At 36.6% G+C, this 12,583-nt stretch overlaps 2 protein-coding genes across 8 annotated transcripts; one reads left to right on the forward strand and one right to left on the reverse strand.

The window, feature by feature from the left end:
* Nucleotides 1-242: 242 nt before the first annotated feature.
* On the reverse strand, nucleotides 243-1,151 carry LOC147946706 (uncharacterized). The gene has a single exon (XM_087507214.1). The coding sequence runs from the start codon at nucleotides 1,149-1,151 to the stop codon at nucleotides 243-245; it is 909 nt and encodes a 302-aa protein (XP_087363340.1).
* A 2,052-nt stretch (nucleotides 1,152-3,203) lies between these two features.
* On the forward strand, nucleotides 3,204-9,874 carry LOC104776293 (kinesin-like protein KIN-7C, mitochondrial). Of its 7 annotated transcripts, none has more exons than XM_010500326.3 (23): nucleotides 3,204-3,785; nucleotides 3,883-3,980; nucleotides 4,069-4,158; nucleotides 4,321-4,373; nucleotides 4,657-4,722; nucleotides 4,804-4,857; nucleotides 5,218-5,277; nucleotides 5,403-5,481; nucleotides 5,757-5,824; nucleotides 5,960-6,022; nucleotides 6,146-6,250; nucleotides 6,328-6,432; nucleotides 6,646-6,753; nucleotides 6,837-6,959; nucleotides 7,208-7,372; nucleotides 7,499-7,669; nucleotides 7,816-8,013; nucleotides 8,178-8,336; nucleotides 8,429-8,554; nucleotides 8,640-8,690; nucleotides 8,807-8,854; nucleotides 8,930-9,187; nucleotides 9,285-9,874. In XM_010500326.3, exons 1-23 carry the CDS (start codon nucleotides 3,514-3,516, stop codon nucleotides 9,480-9,482), a joined length of 2,718 nt encoding a protein of 905 aa, XP_010498628.1. In that variant the 5' UTR covers nucleotides 3,204-3,513; the 3' UTR covers nucleotides 9,483-9,874. The 7 variants fall into 7 exon arrangements, with proteins under 7 accessions (XP_010498628.1, XP_010498629.1, XP_087357363.1 ...); XM_010500327.3 differs by having other exon boundaries at nucleotides 8,196-8,336; XM_087501237.1 differs by having other exon boundaries at nucleotides 3,347-3,785; nucleotides 4,796-4,857.
* Nucleotides 9,875-12,583: the final 2,709 nt, after the last annotated feature.

Consider the following 12,583-nt stretch of genomic DNA (forward strand, 5'->3'; position numbering starts at 1 on the left):
TATACCATAGTCATATTCACGGTCCATGACTTCTTAAACCTGAAACCGAAACACATATATAAGTTGCTGAAAAACATATATAAAACATGGATTCACATATAGCATATTAACATTGATATGGATTCACGGGTTCATATAGCATATAACATATATCATATTAACATGGATTCAAACATCCGAGATTCGCTTAGACAACAAACAAGATGGACAAACATCCGCATACATAGCTAAAAAAAACATAGTTAAAACAGTTCCGCCATTAGCTTCTTCTTCAATGCTTTTTCATCTTCGTCTAGGGTTTCATTCTTGGCAATGAGAGTGTCAAGAATGGACATCTTCTGGAGTTGTTTCATGCCCTCTAAATCCTTCTGTTTTATCTCCCACATGTGACTAAACTTCGCAGATGGTGCAGCCTTCTCTTTGCCTTTGTTCCTTACTCTTTTCGTTGCCTTGATTCCCGCGGGTCTGCTCTCGTGCTCACCAACGACAGAACCCGTAGATGGTGCAGCTTCATCAGCTTTTCTCTTGTTAGAACTGGTTGTCTTCGGAGTGGGGTTCATAGCCTCGAGACTTGTCCATTTCTGTTCATAGCGTAGAACATTCCAAGCATACTCCATACCGAACTTCTTCTTGTACAGGTTAGTGTAGATTTGGTGAGCATTTTGTAAAACATCTAGATCGTTCATCCCACTAGCTCTCTCACTCTCTACCTCTGCAAAAGCTCCACAGAACCTGCTCACTTCCCTACTGATTTTTTGCCACCTTTGTCTACAATGGTCAGGGCGCCTAGGCTGAGCACCATCACGGACATGACTACTTGTTTTGTAGTAGTCTCCTATACGGATCCAAAAGGACCCTGCCTTTTGCCCATTCCCAACTACTGCATCCTTCGATGTGTTTAACCAGCCGCTTATTAGGACTAAGTCATCTTGGGTGGACCATAGCCTTCTCTCCCTTCGCTGTTCGGCTGTCTCTTCTGTTTGACTAGGAGGTGGACTCGGCTGTGAACTCGGCTGTGAACTTGGTTGTGAACTAAAAGAAGGAATTTGAGAGGAACCAATGTTTACATTGGGAGCAAAGCTGTCATATGGGAAGTTAAGAAGGCTAAAGTAGGGTTGAGACTGATTGTTAGGAGTATTGTTTGATTCCATAGCAATCAGAATTAAACAAAGAAAAGATATTGTTCGAAGGTGGATGATAGAAGAGAAGTAAAAGTTATGATAGATTGGAAGAAAGAAGCCAACAAGAAGGATGATAGAAGAGAAGTAAAACAGCGTGAGAGATAGATAGAAGATTCGGATGTAATATAGATCACTTAAGAAGGAAACAAGATGGAATTAAGAAGCAAAGCGGTTGGACGTAATATAGAGAACTTAAGAAGCCATCATTAAATCAAAAGTTAGGTGTTGTTAGGGAGTTTTAATTGTAAATACAACAACCTACTTCAGTCAAATCAGAAGTAAATAAAAGTCATTTACTATTTTTTCAAAGTAAATCATTCATAGATTTGGTAACTACTCAACTATATTTGTTAAAGCATTCATAAGTTACAAAGACTAGCCAAATCTAAGAGACATACAAACAAACCAAATGATAAAAGGTTAGATGGTGAGACATACAAACCAAAACAAAGAGACACTTAATTGACAACAACAATGTCTAACATCCGACACCACAAAACAATTTCCCTCATTACACAATCAAACCACAATTAACAAGCCACTACAATCAAATATAATCATTGAATAAACACTAATATCACAACTCAAATCAAGAAACCAACCATGGGACTTACCTTTTACTTTCGAGCAACCGCAGGGTTCTTGAAGGATCCGATTCAACTTGCGCTAGTTAACCTCACCTACAAGCCTCCGAAACAAAGAAAATTCAATTTTAAAACATGAGGGTTATTGTTGATTCCAAATTCAAAATACAACTCTCGGAATTCAATCATAGATAAGCTCACTAAAATCGTATATTGATTAATCAAAATAAGATGAAACAAACCCTATGACAGATGAAACAAACCCTATGACACATGAGACAAATCCTATTCTAAACCGGGCAAACCTAATTCACAGATTTGAGATTAACCCTAAATCGATGAAACATCCAAGAAACAAAGAGTGAAAGAGGAAACGACGGAACTACCTTCTCTATATGGCCGGAGATCTGCCCGACAAAGGAGAGGAGGAGACAAAGGCTCGTCAAGAAGATGTCGACTTCACCTTCAAATCGCTAGACAGATCAATCGAAAAAAGAAGGGAATTGAAACGAATTTGTCGGAGAAGCTATGTAAAGATCGACTGCTAGATGGAAGAGCTCTCGATTTTGGTGTTTCAATTGCCGGAAAACAAACCTTCGGCGGTGAATATGGCGAGAACGCGGCTTTCGCCGTTTTGGAGAAAAACAAAAACCCTAGACTCGATTTCGCAGAAGGATGAGACAAATGAATATTTTTCTTCCTCTACAAAATGTCTCGACCAATCAGAATAGAGGAAAGAAAGGAGAACTGGGCTTTAGAACAGTTCTATCTCAAGACCAAAAAAATTGATCTAAGCCCACTATTCACTTTTTTATTGATTTTTTTGGGCTTAGAACACCCCATGTGTTCCCCCTTTAATGATGGCCTAACGTTGACGACGTCGTCGTTCTTATTGAACTTATTCCGATTCTACCCTTGATAATGATGATTAGGTGAGGATATTTCCGTTATTTTACTATCAAATTCACATAATTACAAAATAATGTTGCCTCTGTACCCTGAGATAAGCATCAACAAAAAATTGTTATTTTTTTTTTTTTTTGTTTCTTTCATACTGTTTACCAACTAACAATTTTGGTTTTCGAAATATTATTACTATTATTTATCTTTGGCAGCTCAGCAAACGTTATTCTAATTTGTTTTTTGTCAGTTCATCAAATAATTTAAATATTTTGTCTATGTGATAATAATTTGTAATTGGAGAGAGTTAAAAAAGAAAAAAAAAATTATAAGGAATTGTATTGTAACCAATTAAGGATGTTAATGGTTGCAGCGGTTGGGGCGGATAAATCTATCTGCGGATTAGACCGCTTTTTATTTACCATTCATTATGCATAGTCCGCAGTGGTACGGTCTACAAAAAACAGAAACAAAATCGCAGCAGTCCAACTGCAAACCGTTTTTCTTTATAAATAGAGTTGGACCACAGCAGTTCATTGTCCACATTTAAAACAGAGCGGACTGGTCCGCAGACAGATTTGTCCGTCCTGACCGCAGTTACCATTCATACCCTACCAGACAGAACAGTACTTTAATATCTGAGGTTATTTTCGTCATATTCATAATGTTTTTTCTTTTTTTTTGGAGGGAGTGGGAGGAAAAAAAAAATCGATACATGACGTGACCTCCATTGATTTCGGCGAACGAGCTTCTTCCCTCTCTTTCTCTCTCCCTCACGCTCTCTCTCTCTTTAATAGTAACTGTCTTTTGGAGAAGAACCCATTCCTCTTACTGTTAACTTCCCAACAATGTCTGCTTCTAGGTCACAGAGATCATCCACGATCTCGCCGGCTCGTACTCGTCGATCGCCGGCGACTATTCCGACGAAACGGCCGGAAACTCCTTCCTCCTCTCACTTTTCTGCATCTCCGGCTGCTTCTTCGAGTCCGTTATTACGTTCTAGTCCTAGTCCGTCTACTTCCTCCGCCGCCGCCGCCACCGCCTCCTCTGGTTCTACGGCTGGTGCTTCCTCCAAACTGAAGGAGAATATTACCGTCACGATTCGGTTTCGTCCTCTCAGGTTTGGTCTTTTTACTACTTCAGTTGTGGTGTTTTGATTTGTTTGGCTAATTGATTGACTTTTTTTTTTTTTTTTTTTTGGTGATTTTTTGAATTAGTCAACGAGAGGTCAATAATGGAGATGAGATAGCTTGGTATGCAGATGGAGACTACACTATTCGGAATGAGTACAATCCAGCTCTTTGTTATGGCTTTGGTTAGTCATAAAGAATTGTTGAGTTGAGCTGTTTTAGAGTAATTGTTTTGGACTTTGTTTTTCGAATTGATTGAGTGTGATTTTGCAGATAGAGTATTTGGTCCACCAACAACTACTCGGCGTGTTTATGATATTGCTGCTCAACAAGTTGTTAGTGGGGCAATGTCAGGGATTAATGGTTTGTTTCATCTTTTCTTTAGTTGTGTTTTTTTCTCTGATGTCTTTTAAAGACAACTGTTTTCTTATGCGTTTGAATAATGTTTGATGTTGGGAGGCCTTAAAAGTTAGGTGCTTTTAAATTCCTTTAGCTTGAAAATATGCATCCCTTGCCCATCTGCAGGTACTGTGTTTGCTTATGGAGTTACTAGCAGCGGCAAGACTCATACAATGCATGTAAGTTAATTTATAGAGGTCGAACTATGTCTTTTTTCGGAAATCTGCTGTGGATGCTGTAACTTGGACATGATTAACTGGAATATCTACGTATAGAATGACATGTTGTACTTATCATCTTTAGAGGTTGAGATATAGGATGTCGTTTCCCGTTGTTCTTACTAGGGCTTCATGTAAGATGTTATATAGATATGTTAATAGTTCAAAAGATATCCAAGAAGGTGCTTCTCTTATGCACATCCACTTTTGCGGCACCTAACTTAATGATACATTTTGCATTTAGGGGGAGCAAAGGTCACCTGGAGTAATTCCGTTGGCAGTGAAGGATGTGTTTAGCATTATTCAGGAGGTGATAGGTTACTCTATAGTTCTTTTTCATTGAAAGGATTTTTCACTCTATTCTTTAGCTAATTATGTTTCAGCTATCCAGACACCAGAACGGGAATTTCTTCTTCGTGTTTCGTATCTAGAGATATACAATGAGGTTAGGCTCTGACTCAGTGTTTATTTACATGACCTGCTTGTAGTTTAAATTGTTTTAAATTTCAATGTACATGGTATCCTTTGGCAATATTGATTTGTTATTTCCTAGAAGCTTAGAAGAATGCTATAGGTTTTAGTCTTTTACTATGTTTCTGGGTCCAACCTAGGACAGTGAGTATGCTCAAGAAATTTTTGTAGGAAGGAATTTTTATTTCAATTATATATGTGATTGCAAACTCATGAACTCCAAAGAGACAATTGGCTGTTTGTTCTGGCTTAGAATTAGATTTTCACTCTCCCATTGATTTCTAGAACAATAACCTGGTGCGAGATTTGAGGGTCTTTTGAATTATTCTTACAGGTCATCAATGACTTACTAGATCCAACAGGACAGAATCTAAGAATACGAGAGGATTCTCAGGTAACTGGTGGATAATGTCGCCCAAAAAACCGATCAAATCCTAATGTGGGGCTTACACATTTCATTTATCCAAGCTTCATTTGCATCGTAAGTTTAAGTATACTTAGTGTTTGTTATGTTGATAGGGCACATATGTTGAAGGTATTAAAGATGAGGTTGTCTTATCCCCTGCTCATGCTCTATCCCTAATAGCATCTGGAGAAGGTATAAGATCCCTAATAGCTGCATCAGCTCATCTTTCGGTTAACATAGTTTTCATTATCATGGCCCAAATACATTTTCCTCATTGACAATATGTACAAATCATGTGTTTTAAGGTCGTAATCTTCTAGCAAATGATTTTGTTTGTTGACCGTATAGTATCATCATTTGCTATCAATTGGTCGTAACTTCTCCTTCTCTGGATAAGGCCCGTACCTCTCTTATTTCTGTTTTGTTTGGTCTGTGATTTCACTTTGTCGTTTCTTGAATTATTGCAGAACACAGGCATGTTGGTTCAAATAATGTCAATCTTTTTAGCAGTCGGAGCCACACAATATTCACCTTGGTATGTCCTATTACTTAAAAGTGTATCTTTCTTGTCTCCATCTTAACTACACATATGCCTTAGACCTTTAGTGATGTTCTTGTACAATTGGGCGCTTTTTTAGCTCTTTCTCTTAGAGTTTACAGTGTGTTTCAGACTATAGAAAGCAGTCCACATGGAAAGGGAGATGACGGCGAAGATGTTACTCTTTCTCAGTTGGTAATTACTTGACAGTTCATTCTGATTCTGCTATTGTCTATGACGCCATGTCGCACTTAGTCGCTGTTAAATGCACCCAGGTGCCTCTCCTTATCTAACATTCTGATTCTTTGTTCTATGCAGCACCTTATCGATCTTGCTGGATCTGAAAGTTCTAAAACTGAAATAACTGGACAGCGGAGGAAAGAGGGCTCTTCCATAAATAAAAGTTTACTTACCCTTGGCACTGTAAGGAAGTTCTGTATCCGTTGTACATTTAATCTTCTCTGTTTATGCGTGTCTAAACTCCTAATCTGCTTCTTCAGGTTATATCTAAATTGACAGACACCAAGGCAGCTCATATACCCTACAGGGATTCTAAACTTACACGTCTCTTGCAGTCAACACTTAGTGGTCATGGACGAGTATCAGTAAGTTCTCTATGCCTTTCCCTAATTAAATCAATTTTTCAATGGGCCTGTCAAAATAATGATTTGTTTAAGAAGTTTCTGAAGACCAGGTGTGTTTCTTGGTTGATGAACTATCACTTTGATGTCATAGCTCTTCTTGTAGAAGTCAGGTTCAAGTAAGAGACCGCTGTGTTTTGATGTAGGCGTTCTGACCCCTCTGAACCTTTTTTTCAGCTTATTTGCACTATCACACCTGCATCCAGCACAAGTGAAGAGACACACAACACATTAAAATTCGCTCAGAGGTGCAAGCATGTTGAAATCAAAGCTTCAAGAAATAAGGTGCCTTTTTATGGTACTAGTGTCTCTGAGGTTCCGTAAATTTACTAGAGCCCTCTTTTTGATATTTCAATTTTTTTATACAGATTATGGATGAAAAGTCTCTTATAAAAAAGTATCAGAAAGAAATATCGTGTTTACAAGAGGAACTTACGCAATTGAGGCGTGGGGTTTCTAACCAAGAAGAGTTGGCTGATCGAAAAATTCAGGTTGGTGTATGCAAGATAGTTCCTTATAGCTTTTCTTGTCGCTGCAGCCTGATTTTACGAAATTATGAATAAATGTCTTAAGCTATGCCTATTACTAGTTCATTTAAAAAACTGAAGTGATTATTAATCGAATCAGGGAGTTTTGCCTTATTATGTTGATCATACATGTACACCTATGCATTCCCCAGAAATAACATGCTTTGCTTTCATTGTGCCCTTTCTCATTATATAAGCTAAAATCTGGTCAGGTTAAACTTCAGTCAAGGTTGGAGGAAGATGAAGAAGCCAAAGCAGCTCTGATGGGAAGAATTCAGCGACTGACAAAATTAATCTTGGTTTCAACAAAAAGTTCACCGCAAGCTGCTTCTGTAAAACCTGACCATATATGGAGGCATGCTTTTGGAGAGGATGAGGTATGTTTGTTAGATCCTCGTTTGAGGATACCATTCCATTTTGGTGGCACACAAATATATCTATCTCTGTTTTCAGCCTTTCACCATGTGATATTGATGTTTAACTTTACACCTTGGTTCCTACAGCTAGCATACTTGCCCGATAGAAGACGAGAGAACATGACTGATGATGGTGCTGGAAGCACAGTTTCTGAAAATTTAAAGGAGCCGAGAGATGGAAATAGTAGTATGGACGAGATGACAAAGGACAAGAAAAGGAACAAGACTCGTGGAATGCTTGGCTGGCTAAAAATGAAAGTAGGTTCTAATCATCTTTGATCTCTCGGTTGTATCAAAACTCATAGGTGGAGTTAGCATTGTGGACAGATATTTAGAATGACACAATCTAAAATCATGATTTAAGACTGTTTCGGCTTACATGACCCATAATGTAAATGATGCAGAAATCTGATGGTCTGGCTGGGACATTACTGGCTGATGGTAACCAGAGCCAAGCAAGTGGATCTCCTTCATCTTCCTCTAAGTGTACACAAACAAAAACAACCAGAAGAGAAAATGCAGCCGCTATCAAGTCTTTTCCAGGAAAAACTGTTGCTGGAGACTTATTCAGTGCTACTATTGGACCAGGAGACCTTTCTCCGGTAAGAGAATATTGTTCCACATTGTTTTTTTTTGTTGCTTCTGTGATTACACTTGAGGAAGTAGCGATGTCTCAATCCTTGTTAGTTGAACATCGTATCTTATGTGAGGTTGTTCCTAGGTTTTTTAAGTGGTCATTGTGTAGAATTTACTGACACATAACCAGCAAAATGACATACGGCAGATTGGAACTACTATTGCGGATCAAATGGATCTTCTTCACGAGCAGACAAAAATACTTGTTGGAGAAGTAGCACTACGTACCAGCTCATTAAATCGTCTTTCCGAACAAGCCACTCGCAACCCTGAAGATTTCCATATCAGAGTGAGCTTTTCGTGTGATCTTGCTTAACAATGCCAAAGTAATTAGCTTATAACATAATAGTACCTCTTACATGTTTGCATTGTCGACTGCAGGATCAAATTCAGAAGTTAGAAGATGAAATCAAGGAAAAGAAGAATCAAATACGTGTTCTAGAGCAACAAATTATTGAGATTTTCGGAATGACTCCCTATGCCCCAGATTCTCTTGGAATGTCTCAGGTAAAATAATAGATGAAAAACAAAACAAGAGTTAAGATGGATAAATACACTTATTGGATAATATTCTCGTGTTTGCTTGATATAGGTTTTGTCGAAGCTCACAACGCAACTAAATGAGAAAATCTTTGAACATGAGGTACTCCATACTCATCCTTCTTTCTCTAAGCTCTTGTTACCTCTCATTCTCAGTTTTGTTTAATCAGATTCACTGACTCAGTGACAATGTTTTCGTTATGAAATGTCTTCTTCAAGATAAAGTCTGCAGACAATAGGATTCTGCAGGAGCAGTTGCAGATGACTGTAAGTTAACACTCCATAATGGTTCTGTATGAGAAATTGTCAGTTTGAAGTTCATTATTACCCTAATTTGCACAGAAATCAGAGAACGGTGAGATGCAAGAGACAATCATGCTACTAAGACAACAGCTAGATTCGTTAGCCGAGCGACAGTCAACATATACACAGCAAATTGCAGGAGACGAATCATCAGGGAAGAATACTCACAACAGAAATGGTGACGAGTCAGATATATACTCAGGAGCAGGAACACCGACCAGCGTGATGAGCTTAAATAGAGTATTTGCTCAGGAAGAGACTAAAGAGATGAACAACGAAACAACTCTCAACACTCAGGTATCTTTCCCATACAATATTTGCTCCTTCCATCATCTACACGACGCACTAAAGTCATTGTGATAAAACATTTTTGGGGGCTTTCTTACATCACTAGGCATTGGAAATAGAGAATCTGAAGAAGGAGAAGATGAGACTGATTGAGGAAAAAGATGAGCTTTGTAAACTTAATAAGAAACTCACAGAAGAAGCTTCTTATGCTAAAGAATTAGCGTCTGCCGCAGCAGTAGAACTCCAGAATTTGGCTGAAGAAGTTACTAGACTCTGCAATGAAAACGCAAAACTCAGCAGGTGAAAAAATTCCAGGTCTCTCTGTAGTTGTATGGGGACTCCAGCTCCAAGATAATGCTGCAAAGTGAATCATCATTAACCTATAACGCAAATTTGAAAGGTGATGATGATGATGCATCAAAGGGAAGAATGTCCTTGGAGATCATGATGCTCCCAAAGGCAAGGGATTCAGTCCAGAATAGGTTTGTATTGCTTGATTTGCTTCGATAGGCTTTTGATTCTAACTTCTGATGACAAACACATGATGTAAATATCCTCACAAATATGTTTTCTTGTTCACGATTTTTGTATGTTCTTTAGGTTGAAACGACGATGTTACAACAAGTTCCATAGTTTTTCAACTTGACTTTTATTTATGTAATTGGCATAACCAAATTAGGACGAAGATCTCCCAAATGTTCTCTATCTTATTTCGAATTTTGTTTTGCCTAAAATATAATTATCTATTATTGAATATATGAAGATATATAAATTGACCATAAACGAAGTTTGCAAGGAAAAAGAAAGGCGAAGCATACGAATGATGATGATAATGGAGATGAAAGCATGATGTTGTTTGTGAAAAGAGAGAGGGACTAGAAAATAAGATCTAGTTTCCATAATCCAAAAATACTAAAGTACACTTACAAGTTACAACACTCCCCCAGGCTTTTTCTTTTCTCCACAACCACTATTTTTTTTTTTTTTTTTTTACTTTACAATTAATTTATAAACTTTTAATTTTCACATGTTTGTTCCTTTTAACAAAATTTTTTTTTTGTTCTTTCTCCAACTTGAAAACGGTATGTGTTTTGTATAGTTTATGCTGAAACCGCATTTGGCTATATAGAATTATTGATCGTACGTAGTAGCTAGATCTACGTAAAACACTATGCGTTTGAATATAAGAAATCCAATACATTAATTAGAGACAGTAGTATCTATTTTATAAGAGTTAGTCCAGAGTATTTTATATTTCTCTGAGTCGTATTATCATGAAACGCGGCTGTCTTCATGGCCTCATAAGGATTTTACATCAAGAGAGGTATAGACATATATCTATAAAGTTTTCCAAAAAAAAACGAAATTTGGGGGTTGGTGTTAAATAGTTGAGCTTTCTTTCAGCTAGATTCAAGATTCCCCTCTAATGGGGTACTTGAAAATTAATTTATTTTTCCAGATTAGGTTAACCGTTGAACTTGATAACATATTAACGTTATGGCATTTTAAGGAAGTTTTCAACGCCACGTGCGATACGGATGTGCTAATTGGTTTTGGTTGATGTTGTCATCCCATGCAAGATTTTTCTACGGGATTGACAAATAAAAATGTTGACCAAAAAAAAAATCTTCGTTATTAAGCAATTCATCTAGTCAGTGGACTCTTCTTGGTGGATGGATGCTTCTAATCTATATCTTGTTGACGTCAATAACAAACAAAAAATGACATAAATAAGTATATTATTTAGTACTTAATTCCCACTCCAAACAAAATTAATGAAACATTCCGATTCCAATAAAGAGAAATATTTGGTTATCCAACTCGCACTAACCACAAAACATACATTTGTGAATCGATCCATTGTTTACCATAATTAAATTCATTCTTTTGTTATAGCATAGAACAGATACGAGAAAACCATGTAAATTATCTATGAAAAGACGTCGTCGAACTTTGGATGTCGATCGGGTTACCATATAAGAAATCTAGAAACTAATTAACTGTGTTCCCACACCAAGGGAGCTTAGTTTTGACATGAAAAGCACAATAGTCGTTTTCAGTGTTCTTTTTTGGTTTATAATTTATTGTGATGGAAAAGATATTCATTCTTACGAAATAACAAAAGTCAAAGAGGGTGGGGCTAAGTTAGACGCCATCAAATGATGACGCATCAAGTTTGAAACTTATGGTGAGCCCCAAGCGATTCGTTTATACTCATTTCTGATTCTTCCAATTTAGGCTCTCAAGTAATATCCATGTTTAATATGTAGATATGTGTTTTCTGGACAAAATAAATAAAGAAAGAAGGATTAATTATGTAATCAAAAATGGTTTAAACACCGCAAAGAATTGGTATTAAAATAAGGTGTTAACGTAAACAAGATAAAATGTGGTGTTAGAAACAACAACCACCATCTTTCTATTCTATCTGTCTACGTCTTTATTATCTCCGTGCAGCTCACCATTTCTTTGGACATTTATGTAACAACCATCAAGAATTTAAGATTTCAAAAGTGATATCATCACTTCATTAATTAGTTAATTAATTACCTCACTGACTTAACATTTGATGATCGCATGATGTATATTAATAAATTAAGTACTCATATGACTAAAACATAACAAACACAAAAAATACAGCTTGCCTCTTGTACTGTGTGACAAATATATTATATACCCGATCAAAACATTTCCAAAACTAAGCAAGAGCAACCATTTAGATAGTGTTCATACCACATAATTAGTTCCACGAGATGTACGTTATCATTCGTTAATTATCACCATATTTTTACCCTTTCTATTTATAACTCTTGGGATACTAATATTATTAATTTTACTCAATAAAAGTTCATGTTACTTTTTAAACAAAGATCAGGGAATTCACTTACATATATAATTACGTTTAAAACTATATAGTAATAGTTGTATTCATACTTGATCATGATGAGGGGAGTAGGGGTTACATGCATATATGAAAGATAAGGTAATTAAATAGAGCAATAATTATTAACCTAACTCTGTTGTTGCCTTTTTTCCTCTTTTGCCTTTCTTGATAGCCTATAAATGTTGCTTTTTCTACGCCTCTATGTGCTTAGAAGTTGATTATTATGTCGATCTTTGCATGCCAAATTTATATCGGTGGCCAATTCTCGCTAAGTTCGGTTTGTAAGAGTCAATTAAGTTAGTAGTAACGTGACGTGACTACACGTGTTTGAGTGGAAATGTAAATAGAGACAAATAGTGTTTGATAAAGTAAAAGTTAAAACCAAAACAACATCTTTTTTTAGAGAAAAAATCCAAATCAACAAGATTAAACTAAACTAGTCTTAGTAGTCTATATATACCATATTTAGAGTTTTAAACTAGAGAAACTTACATTATAAAATTATATGTAATCAAATAATC

This window comes from Camelina sativa, chromosome 3, assembly GCF_030686135.1.
Source record: "Camelina sativa cultivar CO46 ecotype springtype chromosome 3, ASM3068613v1".
In the NCBI taxonomy this organism is placed as follows: Eukaryota; Viridiplantae; Streptophyta; class Magnoliopsida; order Brassicales; family Brassicaceae; genus Camelina; species Camelina sativa.

Coding starts and splice junctions, on each gene's coding strand:
- LOC147946706 (XM_087507214.1), bottom strand. CDS start 1,151: ATGGAATCAAACAATACTCCTAACAATCAGTCTCAACCCTACTTTAGC.
- LOC104776293 (XM_010500326.3), top strand. CDS start 3,514: ATGTCTGCTTCTAGGTCACAGAGATCATCCACGATCTCGCCGGCTCGT. Junction 4,858..5,217: donor ATCTAGAGATATACAATGAG/GTTAGGCTCTGA, acceptor TTATTCTTACAG/GTCATCAATGACTTACTAGA. Junction 6,960..7,207: donor TGGCTGATCGAAAAATTCAG/GTTGGTGTATGC, acceptor AAATCTGGTCAG/GTTAAACTTCAGTCAAGGTT.